The 22,601-nt window shown below is 48.8% G+C and overlaps 1 protein-coding gene across 1 annotated transcript; it reads right to left on the bottom strand.

Annotated features, from left to right (window-relative positions):
- Nucleotides 1-1,554: 1,554 nt before the first annotated feature.
- On the bottom strand, nt 1,555-22,013 carry S100A10 (S100 calcium binding protein A10). Its single transcript, XM_079958563.1, has 3 exons — nt 21,859-22,013; nt 3,890-4,052; nt 1,555-2,167 (listed from the first exon to the last, which is right to left on the bottom strand). Exons 2-3 carry the CDS (start codon nt 4,019-4,021, stop codon nt 2,000-2,002), a joined length of 300 nt encoding a protein of 99 aa, XP_079814689.1. The 5' UTR covers nt 4,022-4,052; nt 21,859-22,013; the 3' UTR covers nt 1,555-1,999.
- Between the last annotated feature and the right edge of the window lie 588 nt (nt 22,014-22,601).

Below are 22,601 nucleotides of genomic sequence, written 5' to 3'. Positions count from 1 at the left end.
AAGCCCATTGACGGCTTAGCGGATTAGCGCTATTAGCGGTTTAGCGGCTTTTAGCGGATCAGCTGATAAGCGGCTTAGGGCTTAGGAAAAGGGGGGGGGGAAGGGGAAAAAACCCGCAGGAACTCGCAAGACATTTTCGTCTTGCGAAGCAAGCCCATAGGGAAATTCGTTTTGCGAAGCGCCTCCAAAACGGAAAACCCTTTCGTCTAGCGGGTTTTCTGTCTTGCGAGGCGTTCGTCTTGCAGGGCACCACTGTAACTGTGGAATTTGTACCATGAAATGAAGTGAAGTTGGACGGCTTCAATTCACAGAGGACAAGGCTATCAAGGACTATTGGTCACCAGTGGCTACATCTAGTTTGCCCATGTGGAGACCAGCTGGTGGAAACTCTTACACATACGGTTCTCAATTGTAAACTATATGCTGATCTCCGTCAGCAAGTTCTAGATCAACTCTGTATCCCCAAATGGAAACCAGAGTTGGAGGTCATACATTTTCTATTTGTTGTTGTTTAGTCGTTTAGTCGTATCCGACTCTTCGTGACCCCCTGGACCAGAGCACGCCAGGCACTCCTGTCCTCCACTGCACCCCACAGCTTGGTCAGACTCGTGTTGGTAGCTTCAAGAACACTGTCCCACCATCTTGTCCTCTGTCATCCCCTTCTCCTTGTGCCCTCCATCTTTCCCAGCATCAGGATCTTTTCCAGGGAGTCTTCTCTTCTCATGAGGTACCCCTGACCGTTAGGTCTAGCCACGGACAACTCTGGGGTTGCAGCGCTCATCTCGCTCTATAGACTGAGGGAGCTGGCAGTTGTCCGCAGGCAGCTTCCAGGTCATGTGGCCAGCATGACTAAGCTGCTTCTGACGAACCAGAGCAGCGCACGGAAACGCCGTTTACCTTCCCTCCGGAGTGGTACCTATTTATCTACTTGCACTTTGACGTGTTTTCGAACTGCTAGGTTGGCAGGAGCGGGGACCGAGCAACGGGAGCTCACTCCGTCGTGGGGATTCGAACAGCTGACCTTCCGACCGGCAAGCCCAAGAGTCTCAGTGGTTTAGACCACAGCGCCACCCACGTCCCTAATGACTATACTAGCACTGCTCAATCTCTGGGGCATTCATGAAAAAGCTGCAGCTCCGTGGTGGAGCCTCTGCTTTGCATGAAGAAGATCTCAGATTCAATCCTTGGAATCTGCTTGCAAGGCAGGGAAAGATCCCGTCTGAGAACCTGAAGAGCTGCTGCCAGTTGGTGGAGGCAGTGACTGGTAAATAACTGCCTTTAACAGATGCCTGACATGCATCAATGTGTGGGAAAGTGCATATTTTCCAAGGGACCCTTCAATCGGAAGAAGCAAGAAACAAACACCTGGGCTGCGCACCCGGATTCGAGTCCTGACATCCGTCAGCTGTGACCTGGGGTTGACGGAACCAGTTCTCCTCCCTTTCAAAAGCTAAATCCCTCCAGCTCCACCCTCGCCTCACAAAGATGGGGTGAGCTTGAAAGAACACGTTGCTCTTAGGGTATTTATCTTTTCTCGAAAGACAAAAACAGGCCTTCTGGGTTTTAGAAAAATGTTTTATTTCACGGCCAAGGAGAGGGCACGGCTGAGGGAGGAACGAAAAGGGCTGACACATCCCTGGCAACGAAGCTTTGGGATTTCACAGAAGGGGTGGACAGGGAGGTCTTTGTTAGGGACTGGATTATTCCGCACGTAAGGCTGTAAACCAAATCACATTCCCCCGTCAAAGAAACTCCATCGCCCAGAATCCTTTGAGGGAAAGATGCTCCGCGTGTATCAATGGTACTTCAAAGGTACACAGCCGCACTTGTGTTATTATTAAGATCGGAGGCACGACACGACCTTTTATTTTTAAGCAGGAACAGTCGGCTCTGGAAAGGTTAGGCAGGTAAGCTCTTCTGGGGTTATCAGCCCCGTGAGCCCGGCTGCGCCAAAGCGCGCCGCCAGTGCTCCGGGTGCGAGATGACGCACGCTATCCCATCAATACTTCTTGACTCCCGTTGGCTTCATCTTCTTCACGTAATACTCGTTGCATCCATTGGTCAGCCCGGCAATGAGAGACAGGTAGCCCTCAAAGTTGACTTTCCCATCCCGACACTCTTCTAGGTTTTTCATGATCCGGTCGATGGCCATCGGATCTTTCTGGTTCTGAGAGAAAAAGAGGGGGCAGGCAGGGAAAAACAACAACAGGCCATTATCATTAGGTAAAGGGACCCCTGACCATTAGGGCCAGTCGTGACCGGCTCTGGGGTTGCGGCGGTCATCTCGCTTTTTTGGCTAAGGGAGTCAGCGTACAGCTTCCGGCATACAGCTTCTGGGTCATGTGGCCAGCATGACTAAGCTGCTTCTCGCAAACCAGAGCAGCGCACGGAAAGGAGCAGGGACTGAGCAATGGGAGCTCACCCCGTCGCGGGGATTTGAACCGCCGACCTTCTGATGGGCAAGTCCTAGGCTCTGTGGTTTAACCCACAGTGCCACCCGCGTCCCTGCCATTATCATTACTGTTACCTAAAGGGCCATCCTATGGAAGACGGAAGCAAGCTTTCTTCCTGCTGCTCCGAAGGGCAGGATCCGAACCAAGGGATTCAAATGACAAGGAAGGGGATTCAGAGTAAATGTTGAGAAGAACTAAATGAGGGTAAGAGCCAGCGGACAGTGGAATGGACTCCCTTGGAAGGTGGCCTCCTCTTTTTCCTCGGAGGTTTCTAAACAGAGGTTGGGTGTCCATATTTCAAGGACGATTTTAGCTCCGATTCCTCCTTTTATAGAAGGAGAAATTCCAAAGAGGTAGCGGCCTTGGCCAGTTGCATTGCAGGATCAACCTCCCACCAACCCTGCTGCCGTGCCCCAAATAAAAAAGGTAAAGGGGTAAAGGACCCCTGGATGGTTGAGTCCAGTCAAAGGCGACTATGGGTTGGTTGCGGCGCTCAGCTCACTTTCAGGCCAAGGGAGCTGCCGTTTGTCCACAGACAGCTTCCAGGTCCTGTGGCCAGCAGGACTAAACCGCTTCTGGCGCTGTGATGGAAACCAGAGCGCACAGAAACTCTGCTTACCTTCCCGCCGGAGCGGTACCTATTTATCTACTTGCACTGGTGTGCTTTCGAACTGCTAGGTTGGCAGGAGCAGGGACAGAGCAATGGAAGCTCACCCCGTTGCGGGGATTCGAACCACCAACCTCCTGACAGGCAAGCCCTAGGCTCTGTGGTTTAGACCACAGCGCCACCCGCTCCCTTTTCATGTCCTAAACAGCACAATATAAAGCCAGTGCCCTCCAGACATATTGGACTTCTGCTGTCATCAGCCTCCGTCGGTCAGGGATGATCAGAACAACATTCGGAATGAATTGGGCCCTGTGGTCTAAACCACAGAGCCTAGGGATTGCCGATCAGAAGGTTGGCAGTTTGAATCCCCGTGACAGGGTGAGCTCCCGTTACTCGGTCCCTGCTCCTGCCAACTTAGCAGTTCGAAAGCACACCGGAGCAAGTAGATAAATAGGCATCTACTTCCCACTCTTCCGGTGGGAAGGTAAACGGCGTTTCCATGCGCTGCTCTGGTTTCGCCAGAAGCGGCTTAGTCATGCTGGCCACATGACCCGGAAAAACTGTCTGCAGACAAATGTCGGCTCCCTCGGCCCGTAAAGCTAGATGAGCGCCGCAACCCGCGACTGGACTTAACGGTCAGGAGTCCTTTACCTTTATTGTCTCTGTCTCTGCCTGTGATTGGCTCTGGTTCCACCTATGGTTGGGTACCCCTGCCTTCCTACACCCTCCTCTGCAAACAATGACATCAACGTCATCATCTGCAGTCTGAAAAGTAATAATAATAATCATCACCATCATCCAATAACAATTCCGTTTCAGCCTTACTCACTTCCATATACCCAGGGACTTCCTTCTCCATCAACTGCCGAAGATCATCCTTCGTCAGATAGTTCTTGTCACCCGCAAATTTGTGGAAAGTGAACATGATATTCTCCATGGCGTGTTCTAGCTGGGATGGCATCTTGGCGCTGGTTTCTGGGGCACGAGGAAGTCTGCGGATAAACGGGCGAGAGAGAAGGAGATGTTGAGTTTTGCTGTCTTAAATTCCCCTGGTGGTTGATGGAAGAAGCGTAGGAAGTGAAGACTACTAGACTGGACCAATTCTCTGTTGCTGCATTGATGCTTAAAACAAGAAAAAGCAGGGAAAAGGGAAGGTAAGGAAGGAAGGAAATTCTAAGGCCAAGCGATCTAAGGCCAAGCAGGTGTTTCCTGCTTGGCAGGGGGTTGGACTCGATGGCCCTTGTGGTATCTTCCAACTCTATGATTCTATGATTCATACTGCCATGAACCCAAGGGCCACACTCCCTCCTGGGCAATGTTTCAGGGGCCACATGCCAGGTGGGTGGGACCAGCGGGGAAAATGGGCGGAGCACAAACACCCCCTTCTGTATCCTCCATCCAATGAATGAAAAGGCATGATCAAAATTCGCAGATGCTCTCCAGTCTTGCAAAACCACACACAGAGTGGAGCCGAGAGAGTGTGCGGCATAAGGAGTTTCTTGAGGGCCAAACAGAGATGCTTGGAGGGCCACACTAGTCTCCCAAGCCTGTGGGTTCGCCACCTCTGATCCAAACTGCCAGAGCTATGCGAATCACATGCATTGAGCAAAACAGGCATGATTTCTCCCATTTGATGGAATGTTTCGCAGTGTATTATTTTTAACTATTTTGCATAATTCGTACAGTCATACCTTGGGTTACAGATGCTTCAGGCTGTTATTTTTTGGGTTGCGGACTGCCGAAACCCAGAAGTACCGGAACAGGTTACTTCTGGGTTTCAGCGGTCACGCATGCGCAGAAGCGCCAAATCGCAACCCGCACGTGCGCAGACGTGCATTGCGAACGTGCATGCTGCACGGATCACGTTCACAACCCGAGCGTCCACTGTACTGGTTTTCCTCGGTCACAGGCAATGGGATGAGGAGCCAACATAGGACAACCGAGCTCATTCCTCAACCACCGTTCCATCACCTCTTGGGCTTCAGAGCAGACTTAGCCGAGACACAAATATCTTGGCGGCACCAAGGCCTGGAAAGCTTGATTTTTGAAAAAGAGAGTGAAGATTCTCTGTAAGATGCATCCTGTGTACCCTTCATAGGAGCCAACTCCCTGGGGCCCACAAAATTCCCCATGAAGGGGCCGGGCAACCACAAATTTTGGTGCCAGGGCCAGGCACACAGCATGGCATCCCTGGCCCTGGGCACCCACAGTTGTGGGGCCAAGTTGGCACTTCTGGTTCCCGTGGAGTACCGGCACAGCTGTGCTGCTCTTAAAATGGCCTTGGTGGTTCTGTTGAGGTTTTTTAAAAATTTAAATAGCATATGTTCCTAGTCCTCATGGTCAGACAGAAAAGCACAGCAAAAGAACAAGTATGGGTGTGAGAAACAGGGCCATGGAGTCTGGCTTTCTTTCGTTGGCCATACACTGGAAGACAGGACAAAATTCAACCGGTGCAGCTGTTCTTGGAAGGGCGATTGGTTTCAGTTACCTCTGCAGTCATCCTCCCAGATGAACAACAATCCCCATATTCTGTGCGTTCATGAAGAAAGGAATATGTTTCTAGCATGTGCAGAAACTGAGTTAGGTGGCAAAGTGTACAGGCACTATTTTCTGTTGGTGCGAAACTGGCCTGTTTCCCCCAGTCTCTTATTTTACCCTGCCCTCCACTTAGCAAAAAATTCCACAAAAAATGCCAAGCCTCTGGGATGAGTGTGTCGCAATGCTCAGGAGGTCGTCTGAGCATGTGCAAAGTGCACCCCACAAACAAACACTGCGCAACTGGGATGGTGATTGCAGGTCCTGACCTCTTGGGAAATTCCTCCCTAAGGACAGAGAGGAAGCAAAGCACCAATCCTGACTGGCTGGTTCTGTGTGGCTCAGTGGAGTTCATTCTCTTTCCTGCTCCCTTCACATTCCTTCCACTAAACGCTTTGTCTTTGATCCCTGGACCCTGCAGGCTGCCAAGAGCATCTGGACTGGGGACAGACCATCTGGTTCCTATCTGGGGAGGGCTGCGCCTGGGGCAGGAGGCGTTGGCCGGCGTCCCAGCCAAAGAGTCTCTCCCACCCGTCCACCCACCTTCCCCTTCCTCCTCCTGGCTGGCACTACGAGGAAGAAATACAAGGAAGAAGCACACGCTGACCCGGGATCAGCCTCCTGACTCAGCCTCTTAACCCTTCACCAGCAAAGACTTCCCTTTTTTTTTAAATATTTTTATTAAGTTTTGCATAACTATATTTCACAGACATACAACAGACAAAAGTAAATGAAATAAACATAAAAAGAAAAGAAAAAAAAGAGAAGAAAAAGAACATAAAATACGTACAACATAAACAACACAACTTTAACAACACAACATTAATTTTACAACTTAAACAACACAACATTAATTTTACAACAACATTGATCGACTTCCCTTTATCTCGATTTCGGATAATGTTATCTTAATTATCTTTCTGCTGTATCTATTCCAAAATACAATTTATAACGTAGTAAGCGTTATCTCATGCCTACTGTGATTTTTTTTTTTTAAATACATCTATATTTCTGATTAACATTTTGATTTTCCCCTTGTCTCTATTTCCATATATATTCTAAATTTATCCCATTCATTACTAAATTTTGTACGTTTTTGATTTCTTATTTTCTGAGTCAATTTTGCCAATTCTAAGTAATCCATTAATTTAAATTGCCACTCCTTGAATGTTGGGGTTTTTGCTGTTTTCCAGTACTGTGCTATGAGGGTTCTAGCGGCCGCTGTTGCGTATTGAAGAAGGGTTCTATCTTCTTCTTTAATATCTTTGCCAATTATCCCCAGCAGGAAGGTTTCAGGTTTTTTAACAAATGTATATTTGAGAATTTTTTTTAATTCATTATAGATAGATTCCCAGAATTTTTTGAGAATCTCGCACGTCCACCACATGTGAATAAATTCGCCCTCTTTACTCTTACATTTCCAACACAGTTTGTCGCCTGTTCTATAAATTTTATGCAATTTTATCGGCGTTATGTACCATCTGTACATCATCTTGTACATATTTTCCTTAAGTGTCGTGCATGCTGAAAAGTTCATATCTTTACACCATAAAGCCTTCCATTTATCAAACTCTATATAGAGTATATAGATATAATATAGCAAAGACTTCCCTTAAGCACATGGCGCACTCCTCTCCAGACAAGAAGCGGCGCTTCAGGCTCCCACTGGGAGATTTGCACTTTGTACAAGCACACCAGCCGGCCAAAATGCCACCCTTCCCCCCTTTTTAAATTTAAACTTTATTAATATATAAATCACATACATATACATTTACACAATAGACGTACACAACACACTACCTTATTTTCTTAACATAAAACATACCTACATTACTCTATATAATAGCTACCTATACTATACATATCAGCAAACCTACACACGGGCACCCACCAAGTGACTTGACTTCCAGCCATTCTCGTTACGCTACTTTATTTTTCCAACTAGCTTAAACGCATTTCGTCATTTCATTAATCTCTTCTGTCTTGACTTTACTCTCCCTTTCACTCTAATCATTTTCTGGATTTACTCAGTATCTGTCAGAAATTCTACTTTTCCCACATCAATTTTGATGTATTCCTTAAAGATAAAGGTAAAGGGACCCCTGACCGTTAGGTCCAGAGTCATGGCCAACTCTGGGGTTGCGGCGCTCATCTCGCTTTACTGGCCAAGGGAGCCGGCGTACAGCTTCCAGGTCATGTGGCCAGCATGACTAAGCCGCTTCTGGCGAACCAGAGCAGCGCATGGAAACACCGTTTACCTTCCCACCGGAGTGGTACCTATTTACCTATTTGCACTTTGACGTGCTTTCGAACTGCTAGGTTGGCAGGAGCAGGGACTAAGCAATGGGAGCTCACCCCGTCGCGGGGATTCGAACTGCCGACCTTCTGATCGGCAAGCCCTAGGCTCTGTGGTTTAACTCACAGCGCCACCTGCATCCCTTTACTGTACATATCAGCAAACCTACACACCTACCCCACACGGACACCCACCAAGTGACCTGACTTCCAGCCGTTCTTGTTACACTACTTTATTTTTCCAACTGCCTTAAGCACATTTCATTGTTTCTTTAATCTCTTCTTCTATCTTGACTTTATTCTCCTTTCAAGCTAATCATTTTCTGGATTCACTCAGTATCTGTCAAAAATTCTACTTTTCCCACATAAATTTTGATGTATTCCTTAAAGATAGCCCCCTCCTTATTCACTTTTTGTACCTTATCTCCTCTTATCCTCCCTGTTAGTTCGGCAATATGGAAGTATTCCATCATTTTAGATAGCCAGTCTGTTTTAGTTGGGACGCTGCTGCTTTTCCAATTTTTGGCAATAAAAAAAAATTGGTCTGACTGTTCTTTCCATTTCCCCTGACATGACACCTAAGAGAAAGGATTCTGGTATTTTTTCCCCTCAAATGAAAATCTAAACATCTTTTTCAGTTCATTGAAGATATTTTCCCAGAATCCCACTATCTCTTAGCACTCCCACCACAAATGTAGAAATGTTCCTGCCCCATTGTTGCATCTCCAACAGACTTCACTACAGTTTTTATACAAAACACCACCCCCTTCCCAGTTCACGGGCATTTCCTTTTGACATTTCTATTGAGATTTGACAGGCAAGCAAAAGCTGCATGCGCCAGAGTCAGAGAGACAGCTCAGTTGGTGAGAGCATGGCACTGGTGATGCCAAGGTTGCAGGTTCCATCTCCCTATGGGGTAGCTGAAGATTCCTGCCGTTCTGGGGGTTGTGCTAGAGGATCTTCAGGGTTCCCTTCCAATTCTGAGAGTCTATGATTCTATGGGACCAGACCCGCCAAGAGATGACTACGAACTCAATTGCCGGTGCAAACTGTGGATGCACAGAAACACCAAACAATCTTGAAGAAAATAAGCAAGACGGAGAGCCAGCAAAGATCATTTACAGATTTCTAAGCTAAGGAGGAAAACTGTCTGGGTATATAACACATGCCCATCGTGGGTGGCAAGAGATTTGGCAGCGGGTGGAGAAGGGCGGTTGTCACAAAAGAAACCCAATAAACAGAGGCAAAGCCCCTGAGAAGTAACTCCTCTAAGTTGTCTGTTACCAGCCGTGACTTTTTCTACCGCCGCTAAATTGCCAGACCCGACTCCACTGTCCCTTTAAGGTGAAGTGGAAAAGGTACGGCTGATTCTGGACCAGTTCCAACTTGGCTGCTGTAACCAGGTGTGCAATTAGGATAATGAATTAATTCAACAATTAAAACATTAATCCGCTGGCAATTTCAGCCGTGAATTGCATCTTGGTCACGCCGGTTCCTTCCCTGCGAGAAGCGAAGTTACAGGGAACCAGGCAGAGGGCCTTCTCAGTGGTGGCGCCCGCCCTGTAGAACGCCCTCCCAGCAGATATCAAGGGGATAAACAACTACCTGACGTTTAGAAGACATCTGAAGGCAGCCCTGTTCAGGGAAGTTTTTAATGTTTGAAGTTTTATTCTGTTTTTAGTGTTCTGTTGGTAGCCGCCCAGAGTGGCTGGGGAAACCCTGCCAGATGGATGGGGCAGAAATAATAAAATTATTATTATTATTATTATTATTACTACTACTACTACTACTACAAGGAGAAGCTGGACAGCCCTGCATTCTGGAAGCTCTGTTTCCAGGCTGCCTGCTTCAAATGAGTCGGGTTGGTCTAGCGGACCTTACATGGCCCCTCCAACTCTTACGAAGTCTCAACTCCCCACCTTCATGGGATGCTATCTTCCCTCTCTCTTGGGAGGTCAACAAAGAACTGTGTTGAGGATCCCCTAGCTATCTGCTTTGAGCTGGGTGGGCTGTTCTGGGCGACTCTACGGGGGCCACTTCAACTTTTACCAATGCCAAGCTCTCCAAAGTCGTGTCGGCATCCTGTCTGAAGGCAAAGACACCACCAGCTCCATCCGCTTCTCCTGGAAGCCGGACGCGGCGTAGAAAGACTCACAGCACAATTGTTGAGTCTCTCTCCCCAAGATCCACCAACCCTCGAGGTTGCTCACACTGCCTCGGTTTCCCCTCCCTTCCTCAGGTAAGGCCCCAGCGGTTTAATAATCGCAAGACAGGAACGGAGCCAAGTCCTTTGCTGGTGATAAATCTCGGTGCAAAGAGCAGGGCGGGACGAGAGAGGGAGAAGGGAGTCCAAATACCCGATGGGCGTGGCCCCCAGGTTGTCTTAAGGTCTAAGCCGTCTCCTCTTGGCTCCTGGCCCATTTGCCTGCTCCTAACCTGAGGCTTCTTGTCTGATGCCTGGAGCCTTCTGGAAGGAATCCCACACCGCCAACGGGGCATCGGTTCCCTTACAATTGCAATCCCCCTCCCATGGTAAATCTTTATTGATTTAAAATACAAACGTACAACGAAGATAAGTATAGAAGAGTTACGGTAAATAGAGAAGAAGAAAACATCAAAACATAAAAGTAAGAAAAAAAGAACCAACAATTTATACAAAATCATATCCATCAAATAAACAAAAATTCTGCATAAAACTTCCAATCGTTCTCATTACAGTGGTACTTCAGGTTACATATGCTTCAGGTTACATACGCTTCAGGTTACAGACTCTGCTAACACAGAAATAGTGCTTCAGGTTAAGAACTTTGCTTCAGGATGAGAACAGAAATTGCACGGTGGCAACAGCTGGAGGCCCCATTAGCTAAAGTGGTGCTTCAGGTTAAGAACACTTTCAGGTTAAGAACGGACCTCCGGAACGAATTAAGTACTTAACCCGAGGTACCACTGTATACTGTTTCTATTGTCATGGTTTCGTCGCAGTTGCAATTCCAGTCGCTGCTGGAAACCGCAGGGGAGGGGAGAGCGCTCTTGAGTTCGAATCCTGCTTGGGGGTTACTCACAGGGCTCTGGTCGGCCACTGTGAGAACAGGATTCTGGATGGGCCCTTGGCCCGATCCTGCAGCTCTCTTCTGATGTTCTTACTTGGAGAGCCCGGGGATTGAATCTGTAGCATGCCAAGCCAATGCTCTTGCGCTGGGCTGGGAATGCAAACCAAGGTGCTAGTCCTCAAGGGTTCTGAACGAAAGGCCAACTCAAATACTTTGTTAGAGTGTTGGGATCCTTCTTGCTAAGTAAAGTCGGCACTGACTGGCAGTGGCTCTCGAAGGGCAGGGGAGATTCCCAGCCCTACTTGGAGATGCCAGAGATTGAATTTGGTACCCTCTGCATGCAAAGCATGAGCTTTAAGGCTTAGATACGGCTTTCCCCACCCAAATAAGAAAGAAAGATTCCAGTCCTCATGATTCCAAATGAATGGGCTCTGAGACAGGGGACGATTGCCAACCCTTCATGCAGAAGCTGGGGATCAAAGCTGAGACCTTTGGCATGCAATAATAATAATAATAATAATTTTTGATTTATACCCCGCCCTTCCCAGTTGAAAAACTGGGCTCAGGGCGGCTAACAACAAATTTAAAACACTTAATTATAAAAGCAGCATAAAATACAGTATAAACATGAATAGCAATAAAAATCAAAAAACAGTTAGATAATCCCCAGGGCTAGCTGGCTGAATTGGTCCTACTTGGGCCGGCGAGGAGACCAGGGGAGAATTAGCTGTGGGGTCTCAGAGCGGGTGGTCTTCATAAAAGGGGAGGGGGAGGGAAGAGAAGGGAAATGAAAGATCAGGTTGAATTAAAATTAAACGCCAGGTGGAATAGCTCTCTCTTACAGGCCCGACGGAAGGAGGTTAAATCCTGAAGGGCCCTGGTCTCATGGGACAGAGCATTCCACCAGGCCGGAGCCATCACTGAGAAGGCCCTGGCCCTGGTGGAGGATAGACTGACTTCCTTAGGACCCGGGACCTCTAAACTCTAAGCCACAAAGGGCTTTAAAGGTCAAGATCAGCACCTTGGCAAAGGCTCTGCCCCAGAACTACTGCCTGCCCTCTAAAAAAGAGTGCAAGGTTGTGGTCCTCATGGGGCTGGCTGAAGAGGAACACAGAAGGCTGCACACTCCAAGCTATGGCTGCAGAACACTCTTTCAAAGGGGAAGCGATTTTGCTTAATCACGCATGTTTCCTGTCATTGCCCGCTCCCTTCTGGGTGTTCCCCTTGGGTGGGTGTTGGCTGGAGGCTGCAGAGGAGAAGTTGTCTTAGGAGGGGGCAGGAGGGAGGCAGAGGGGAGGGGAAGGACTCCTCATCCCTTGGCTGTTAATGCAATGACTAAACAGGGCTTAAGAGGTCCTGGCAAATTCCCCAAATCTGCTGCTGTCTCTGGAGCGGGACAGCCCTCCCCACGGAGTCCCAGGCGGAGGGCGAGGCCTGGACTTGGTTAGCATTTGCCAAGAGACGGCCTCGTGGGTAGATGACTCTGGGAGAAAGCATCTCCAACACAAGAGACAGAGGACACAAACTCCCCAAAAACAAGATGAAGCAGAATTGTTGTTGTTGTTTAGTTGTGTCCGCCTCTTCGTGACCCCCTGGACCAGAGCACGCCAGGCACTCCTGTCTTCCACTGCCCCCCTCAGTTTGGTCAAACTCATGCTGGTCGCTTCGAGAACACTGTCCAACCATCTCGTCCTCTGTCGTCCCCTTCTCCTTGTGCCCTCCATCTTTCCCAACATCAGGGTCTTTTCCCGGGAGTCTTCTCTTCTCATGAGGTGGCCAAAGTCTTGGAGCCTCAGCTTCAGGATCTGTCCTTCCAGGGAGCACTCAGGGCTGATTTCCTTCAGAATGGAGAGGTTGGATCTTCTTGCAGTCCATGGGACTCTCAAGAGTCTCCTCCAGCACCAGAATTCAAAAGCATCCATTCTTCGGCGATCAGCCTTCTTTATGGTCCAGCTCTCCCAGAATAGAGGGAGAGAATTTAGGATGCCCTGTTTTGCAGGTTGCACCATCTTTTTGCGGACCGTAGTCTGGTGAGCAGCTGCTTTGCGTACAAAATGTCCCAGGCATCTCCAGGCAAGGTTGGGAAAAACGCCCTACCCAAAACCCTGGAGAGCTGTTGCCAATCAGTGTTCACAATATAGAACTAGATTGACTGCAAACTTGGCTGCAAGGCTGTCCTTCGCTGGCCTTTTCTCGGCCCGGAATCCATCTCACAAACGCCAAAATCTCAGTCCTGATGTTCTGCAGCTCTGAGATAGTCCCTTGGGGTCAGTGCTGAGAGGTTTTCCAGGCTCCAGCTGCCCCGCGTGGCGTATGGAGGTCCTTCTGCAGCCGGGAGCCTCGGCCATCGCACAGAGAGAGTGTAAAAGATTTATAAGCAGATGGCAGCCAGTGCTGAAACCCACAAACCCTTTTAACGGCTTCTCGGAAGCGTCTGTGCAATGCAGAGAACATATACTGTACCGGGAAGAATACAAAGTGTTTCTCTTTCCCTCGCTCTTTAAAGACACCCACAAATATATATGTTTTAACACCCCTGGACATACAGTGAAGCTGAATGTTGCAAGATTCAAGACAGAAGAAAGAAAGAATATAGAAAGAAAGATAGACCAATGTATCATGATGTCTGAAATAAAGATGTAACTTTGTAGAGGAGAACAGGGTCACATCCTGGCAACTGGTACTGCTAATTGGGTAGGGCTGCCATGTTTCAAAAAGTGAAAATAAGAACACAAAAGCTGTTGAGCTTTTTTTTTGGAGGGGGTGGGGTGGCCAAAGTTGCTGAGCTTATGTTTTTGAGCTATTTTTAATGAAATTCGCCAAAATCTACTCTTCCGACGTGGGTTGCCGTAAGTCCAGATTTTCCCAGACATTTCAGTGATTTCTGCCCACAGTTTCCAGCAGGCAAATCTCAGCTATGTCTGGGTAATTCCGGACATATCGCAATCCTAACTCAGGGATCTAAAACTAGCACTCTTTTTTATTTTACTTACCTTTTATTGCTGCAACTGTTGTTTTATAGTACAGTGGTACCTCAGGTTAAGTACTTAATTCGTTACGGAGGTCTGTTCTTAACCTGAAACTGTTCTTAACCTGAAGCACCACTTTGCTAATGGGGCCTCCTGCTGCTGCTGCGCCGCCGGAGCCTGATTTCTGTTCTCATCCTGAAGCAAAGTTCTTAACCTGAAGCACTATTTCTGGGTTAGCGGAGTGTGTAACCTGAAGCGTATGTAACCTGAAGCGTATGTAACCCGAGGTACCACTGTACAGAGCAGAAGGGCAGTGGGACTAATAAGAGAAGCGATGTCTGGCTTCACGGTTTTTCCTACATCATGTCTTTTTTTACATAGCACAGGCACACATCATGATACATTGCCCGGCCCTAATGAGTGTGTGCATGTGCTATGCAAAAGTCACGATGCAAGAAAAACCTTGAAGCCAGATGATGCCATCCTTATTTCAGACATTGTGATATATCGGTATATCGCGATGTTTAGCTGGCGATAAGACAGTATCTTGATCTTGAAAACCAGATACCGCCCGGCCCTAAGGGTATGGACCAGGACCAGGACCAGGGAAGAGGCGTGGCCTGGAAGGGGGCGTGGCTTAGTGAGAGGCCACTCCCACAGCATCCATTCAAAGCACATGGCTACCTGCAAAGGATGCTGGGAATCTTAGCTCTGTGGTGGGAAAAGCCACTTTGGGGGGAAGCCATGACCGTTAAAGGAGTAGACATGTTCTTAAATTGTATGGTGTGGATGTGGGCAGAGATGTCCAGAGGACTACATCTGGTTCTGGGGCCTGAGGCTCTCCCCCGACTCTGCTCTAGCCATTGCACGATACTGCCTTCCCTCTTGATACAGGGCGAAGAGAATGATGGGGCTCTGAGTTCAGGGTTAATCTCTTTGGTTAGGAGTGTGAGCAGCCTCACATTCTCCCCAAGTAACTCACAGATGGCATTCCATTCATGATGAGTAAGTCTAGCAATGGGGTCCTATGCTTTCAAAGGCATGCGCTCATGCGCCCACACAGTGCCAAACCCTGTTTATTTTAAGGGCTGTCCTTTGTTCAAAGAGCAATCCCTTTCTTAAAGACTCCACCCAGAATTCTGCTCAGATCTCGACAGTCGGTCACAGATGCCCTTATTCCATGGTGAGCGTTCTCTCTCTCTCTCTCTCTCTCTCTCTCTCTCTGTGTGTGTGTGTATTTGCACATGAAAAGACATGCACACACTTGCAAGTCTTCTAGCACAGCGGATCCACCAATATCAAAACAACTATTTCAACAAGCAATAGAACGTAGTTTTCTAGCACACTGTTTCGACAAGCAATAGAACTTAGCAGCTGTAAATGGAAAGGTATTGGTGCAGATATAAGAACATAGGAATAACCTCCAGAATCAGGCCAATGGCTCACCAATGAGCCCAGGATCCTGTTCTCACAACGGCCAACCAGAGGCCTCTTTTTGGAAAACGCCAAAACACAAGAACACTTCTCCCTCCTCTGGTTTCCAACAGCTGATGCTCAGGAGCATCGCTGCCTCCAGCCAATTAGGCAGAGCCACCAGGACTAGTAGCCATTGATAGCCCTCCCTTCCTCCAGGAATGGCTGTGTAATCCTCTCTCTAAGACAGCCAAGTGGGTGGACATCCCTGGCTCCTGTGGCAGGGAGTTCCACAGTTCAACTGTGTGCTGCGTGAAGAAGACCTTCCGTTCGTCGGTCCCAAATCTCCCAACACTTGGCTACGTTGGATGTCCAGTGCTATGAGGGAGAAAAACACTGATCTGCCCACTTCCCGCAGGCCATGAACCATTTTATAAACTTCTATCATGTGGCCTTTTACTATCTATCTAATTTGTTACTGACTTTTGAGTGCTCTGGATGCTGGACTGATTGATCTGCCCCCCCTTCCTTCCAAGGGGAGCGAAGAGCAGCTAACTAGATCACTTACATGATGATGATGATAATAATAATAATAATAATAATAATAATAATAATAATAATAAAAAATACTAATAATAATTTATTATTTCTACCCCGCCCATCTGGCTGGGTTTCCTCAGCCACTCTGGGCAGCTCCCAATAGAATATTACAAACACAATGAATACATCAAACATTAAAAACTTCCCTAAGCAGGGCTGCCTTCAGATGCCTTTTAAAATTCAGATAGTTGCTTATTTCCTTGATGTCTGATGGGAGGGTGTTCCACAGGGCGGGTGCCACTACCGAGAAGGCCCTCTGCCTGGTTCCCTCTAACTTCGGTTCTCGCATGGAGGGAACTACCAGAAGGATCTCGGAGCTGGACCTCAGTGTCCATGCAGAACGCTGAAACAATGTGGCTGATTTGGGTCCATTTTAATTGCAACGGGTCTCCTCTGAGCAGGACTTTGTTGAGACAACCCCGCCCTTTTCTGACAGCTTGCCACTGTGGGCTGAAATTGGCACTCTTAATTCCATTTACGCATCTCTCCCCCAGGAGGCAGCTCAAAGCATTTTACAAGAAAGCAGTCGCATCGGTTAAAAAACAATTGCATGTAATTGTTTTTTTTGTTTTTTTTAAATGATGAGGCAATTATAAGCATAGAGACGGTTTTAAAAACAACAACACATACACAGAATCAATTCAGAATCTGGGACAGGTGCCAAACATCCTAAAAGGGGGCGAGACAAATTTGTGGAGGCTGCCAACGGCTGCTAGCAGAAATGGTGCTGTCCCCTGTTGGAGGCAGTATGCTTTGCAACGCCAATTGCTGCAAAATCAGAGTTTGCTGTGAGAACCGGGTCAGGCTTTAGATTCGGATCTAAAGCACATCCGAATCATGTTGGAAGTGCACGCCTTCCCCCAGAGAATTCTGGGAGCTGTGGTTTATTTATTACTGTCCTGGATTCGAAAACTGACTTGGCCACATGAAGCTCTCTGGGCGTGACCCTGGCGGCCAGTCACTTATCCCTCTGAGCCTATAGCCCTACCTCACAGGATTGTTGTGGGGGTCGAATGAGGAGATGGAGAAGCATGGAACGCTACTTTGAGCTCTCTGGAGGAAGAAAAACGGCGGGATGCAAACTCAGAAAATAAATGGAATACATAAAGAGGAAGCGTTCTTTCCTCGCAAGTCATGCTCACAGCCAGAAGGCATTTTGAACTGGCTCGATTCTTCTTTTCCACTGGGGCAACCAGTTAATTTATTCAGGATGGATTTAAAGAGAGCAGAGCGCTGGCGTCATCGTCATCGGAGGAATGCGAGGAGAGGAGGGCAGGGGAATCCTTTCCGCCCCGAGGGCCAGATCCGTAGTCTGTCAGCCCTCCGAGGGCCAAGTGGGTGGGAGCAAGGAGGATGCTTCATCTAAGTGTTGCAGCACCGTTGCATCAGTTCCATTGGTCCACCTAGCTCCATAATGTTTACACTGACTGGCAGAGGCTCCCCAGGGTTTCTGGCCCATGCACCTTCCCAACGCTACCTGGAGAAGGCACTGGGGTTGAACCTGGGCCCTTCTGCATGCAAAGCATATGCTCTGCGCTTGGCTATATGAAAAAAACTAAAGCAGGTTTCTAGTCCTCATGATCCTGAATTAAAACCAGAGCGATTTAACTGTGAATCCCTTTACACAGGGAACTAGAGCTCTGAGACTGTTTCCCAACAGGTCTCAGCATCCGTAACAAACCACAGCTCCCAAATTACAGTCACATGCCACCCCCCATAACACTGCAAACTACACTTCCTGGGATTCCTGGCCATTAAAAGCAGCAGAAAATGCTTTAAATGTACGGTTTGTGGGCATGGCCTGTGACTGCGAGGAACTGAACCTCCAGGGACAGGGACAGTCTACCTCGGAGGCTCAGATGGGGGTGACAGGCGTGGCTGTATCACGACTTGCTTGGAGTAATCGAGGGAGGAGGAGGAGGAGGAGGAGGAGCTGGCCTTTGGTATGATTCAGAAGGGTTCCCTGCTTATCTTATTATGACCCTGCAAACAGCTTTGCCACCCTGGGAAAACAAATATCCTTTTGAGAAACTTTGGAGGCACCCCACCCACCTCTCTCTTTCCAGATCTGGGAAGAGAAATTCTCTTCGCCAGGACTACTGATCCAACTCTTGTGACAAGGCCAGGGAGGGTCTCTCCCTGCCAACAAACATGTGGTCTGACGCTGCCTTAAGTAGATCACAGAAACGCACAAGGGGAACGTCTTCTCCGGCTGTGCTGTCTGGTTACAGTTCACTCCGGGCCCTTCCATTTCCTCACCCTGAACCCCGACACCAGAGTCCCCTTCTGACAACTATGCCCCACAATTTGCCCCCCAGAAACCGCAAGAGCGGCTTTAAAATGCTGTGACGGCAGAGCCTTTCAACAACACACAAACCCTTCGAACCGTTTGCTGGCTTCCTTTGAGATCTTGACAGGCCTGCAACCTTCAAACACATTTTATGGAGTGGCGGTTCTGTCTCTATGGTGACACTTAGCCCCATGTATGGCAAAAGGTCCCTGCATTGGGACTAGATGACCCTCACGGTCCCTACCAGGCTCTCCAGAAGTTTCTATAGAACCTCCAGTTCCAGGGGCAGTCTATCTAGATTCTGAGGATCCTCAGGCCTTTTGGCTGCTGTAAGAACACGATGCTACATGAGATAGGTCCTCTTTGGCCTAATCCTGCCACCAGGCTCTGTCTGGCATCCCATACAGCAGAAACATCATTTTCCAAGACCACCATCGTCGCAAGCCCGGCAAATCCCAACCGTGAAATAACACAAATCTTCTTTCTTTAGGCGAAGAAAACATCTCGCTTTTTTTCCTTTCGCGACTCGGAGATTCGTTCCCAAACCCATAGGCAACCGAACTTATTTTAACGTGCCTGTTTTGCATTTTTGGGTGTTTTAAAAAACATTTCAGTCTGTTGCTACAATTATCCTCTCTGTGTTTCCTATATATGAAACAACAAACGCAAAACTGTTTGTTGTTACTTTAAGGGGTCGAAAGCGAGGGGAGAGGATGGGAAGATCAGAGAACTGAAATTCAGGGCTCCGTGGGAAGGGCTGTAGCTGAGCGGCCCCCCAAATCCAATCCCCAGCCCATCTTAGCAAGGAAGGAAGGAAGGAAGGAAATTCTCTATTCTTGTCCTGTCCTGTAACAGACCCTCCCTGTTATAAGGCAGCTCCTTGGGTAATCAGTCTGCATGCCACACCCTGGGGGGGGGGCAGCTGTAGTGTGAAACAGGGGAAAGCAAATAAGAGCCTTTCTCCCCATAGACTGGAAGCTACATCAAGGACTGCTGGCCAAGTTTTGAATGGATGGATACAAAGCACGACCCTCCAGACCAGGGGTCAGCAAACTTTTTCAGCAGGGGGCCGGTCCACTGCCCCTCGGACCATGTGGTGGGCTGGACTATATTTTTTGGGGGGGGAAATTGAACGAATTCCTAAGCCCCACAAATAACCCAGAGATGCACTTTAAATAAAAGAACACATTCTATTCATGTAAAAACACCATTTTAAATAAAAGGATGCTGATTTAAATAAAAACACGCTGATTCCCGGACTGTCCACGGGCCAGATTGAGAAGGGGATTGTGCCGGATCCGGCCCCCCGGGCCTTAGTTTGCCTACCCATGCTCCAGACTGACACCCAATGCTAATTCCCATGAGACACAACGGCCCATGGCCACTCACATACCATGCATTCTCCCCCCCCCCTTAATTTATTCAATCGATCATTAACAAAAACCCAAGAAACTGCTCCAGGGGAAAAACCCACCTCCAGATCACAATATTCCACAAGAAAACACAACTATCGCAAAATTAAAACATCTCTTCTAAACCTGCAAAAGCAACTTGGGTTTGCTTTCATGGGAGGTGGTTATTTTCTCAAAGAGAGCAACCAGTTCTCCCAGAATTTATTTCTGAATTTGCTTGCAACGCTTCGCCTTAGATATTATTTTTGTCGTTGGAGACGGCTTCCCAAAAAACTTCATGGGGCCACTCTTTCCAAGCTGGCAGCCATGCGGCTTTCAGTTTTTGAGCCACACAGCATACATTTGAAGCACGTTCTCTCTCCCCAGCACCCCAGAGAATCCCGGGAACCATAGACTGCCAAGGGTGCTGGGAATTGTAGCTCAGTGAGGGAATAAAGTGCAGTTTCCAGGATTCCTGGAGTTGTGTGTGTGTGTTTAAAAACGCAACCAGGTGGGGTTGGTCTGACAACATCTGAAGGCAATAGCTTTGGTTGTCTCTGGCCTAGGAACCAAGACTCATTCTGAGCAAGATGGACTTTGACCTCAGCTGGAGGGGTTGGGGCCTCTCTGGGTGTGGAATGCAGGTAACCTCATACAGATCCATCACACCTTTGGAACCTTCTTATGCATGCTCCCGTAGCAAATGCAAGGGATTTCAGTCCCCAAAGGAACAGGCTACGCTAGATTGACAGTGGCGTGGTGTAGTCCCAGAGCTTTTTTAAAGAGGTAGCTAGGCCCTACTCAAGAGTAGACCCACTGGAATTAATGACCCCGAACTAGCCATGTCTATTAACGAACCTACTATGAGCAGGACATGCATTTGGATCTATAACCCATTCATTTCTTTCTCTCAGTGCAGAATAGTCACCCTCGGCTACGGGTCCAGGACACCCCCAAAAGGTGTCCTTACTCAGTGGGAGAGCAGGTGCTTAGCATGCAGAAGGTGGCAGGTTCAAGCCCACCGTCTCCAGCTAGGGGTAGGGGAACGAGCCCCGTCTGAAACCTCAGAGAGTCGCTGCCAGTCAGTGCAGACAACACTGAACTGGATGGACCAATCACTCGACTCCGTCTAAAGGAGCCTCCTCTTTTCCTACATACTTCAGAAATGCATCCATTTCATGGATCTGCACTTTCCCGCTCTCCACAACTGGGATTAGTCAGCCACATGGCTGGGTGGGGAACTCGAACTCCAGACATGTCCGTAGTTGGGAGCACACCCTACCAAATGATGGCAGGACCTACTCAGCCCCATGTCCCCCCAAATTCTGCCTCTGGGACCCCCACGTCCTCTAGTTTTAGTTTTGGGGTGTTGATGGTCAGCTCCTCCACCCCTTCAAAGCACTAAACTTGGGGTTACCCCCTTCCACAACCCCCTCCCCCTAAATAAAGTCTTCCTGGAGAATCCAACCTCCCATAGTTCTAAATGGGAAGGAGGAAACGAACCACCCTTTTTGCTCAGGACACCAGATTTTAAAATCCCCCCTAAAATAAAAATAAATACGCCCCCCCCCAATTTTAGCGATGCTTTTCAGACCCAGAGGTTTTATTTTATTTTATTTCTACTGCAAGCCCGTACGCAAGAATAAGGACGCGGGGTTTCAATCCACTTGGTCCGGTTCACGAGTAGACCCAGTGGAATCAAAGGGACCTAAGCCCCCCCCCCGTGCCCATTCACGGCAACGGACCTGCCTCTATACTCCAAGCCAGATTAACGCAGGACACACACGAGGACTCCAAAATGAATTCTGAGCGGAGACCGATTGATTCAGGAGAAAAGACCCCCTTGCCCCAAGACACCCAACCCACTTTCTCAAGAGGAGACCACCCCGCTCTCATTCCCCAGGGCGGACCACACCCTTTTCCCAGAACTGCAGGCTTTTCCACTGCAGAAAAAACAAACGTTCCCTTGCAAAAAAACCCCCCAAACTTATTTGGTTTCCAATAAAATTGCACAGCAACCTCAGTCCAGTTTTTCCCCCTCCCTAGGGTGCAGAAATTTTTGGGTGGGGAGGAGGGTGCTCCATTTCAATGGGGAGAACCCCACTTTTCTGAATGTTTCTTCCAGCCCCCCCCCCGCCTCACCCCTTTTCTATCCTCCTCTAGCAAGCGAGCGCGCAAGCGAGGCGCGCGTCTTTTTCTGCGCCTCTCCAAAAAGTCCCCGTTACGCGCGGCTGCAACGCCCCAAAGAGACTCACCGCGGAGGAGCTGCAGAGAGCGCGAGAGGGAGCCTGGAGCGACGGCTGGCAGGAGGCAGAGTGAGGCCTCTCGGCCAACGCCTCCGCAACCCTCGCCAGGCTGGGCTGGGCTGGGCAAGAGGGGCGGAGACGGAGGCCGGCAGCTCCAGCCCCGCCGGGGGAGAGCCAGAGAGGACCGGCCTCTTGGAGAGGAGCCACGTGGGGTTACCAGGAGGAGCCCAGCGCGCCTCAGCCCCACTAGCGAAGAGGGTCGGTTTCACAGGATCCACTGGACATTTCTTGCTTTTTCTCCCTTTTCCAAAAGGGCTTTTCTGCCTCTCCAGAACAAACGCAAGGCAGACATTCAGCAGGTGCAGAGAGAGAGAGAGAGAGAGAGAGAGAGAGAGAGAGAGAGAGATGGGGGGGAGAAGGATGCTGGACTAGGTGGGCCACTGGCTAGCTACAGTACAGGGCCTTTCTGATATTCTGGTGGAACCTCCAGATCTAGGGGCAGTCTATCTACATTTTTAGATTCCCTGGGGCATTTGGCCACTGTTATAATTAATAGGGTGGTGTGGGCCTTTAGCCTGATCCAACTTGGATCTGCTAGTGATCTTCTGTCCTCTGGCTGCCCTCCAAATGGAGGAACTGCACTTCTTTACCCTGAACTTTAGGGACGCGGGTGGCACTATGGGCTAAACCACAGAGCCTAGGACTTGCCGATCAGAAGGTCGGCGGTTCGGCCGACTCTGGGGTTGTGGCGC

The sequence above is a fragment of the Podarcis cretensis genome (genome assembly GCF_951804945.1).
Source record: "Podarcis cretensis genome assembly, chromosome: 16".
Taxonomy (NCBI): Eukaryota; Metazoa; Chordata; class Lepidosauria; order Squamata; family Lacertidae; genus Podarcis; species Podarcis cretensis.
The sequence above is the reverse complement of the archived record's forward strand: the minus strand, read 5'-3'. Positions and strand labels throughout refer to the sequence as shown.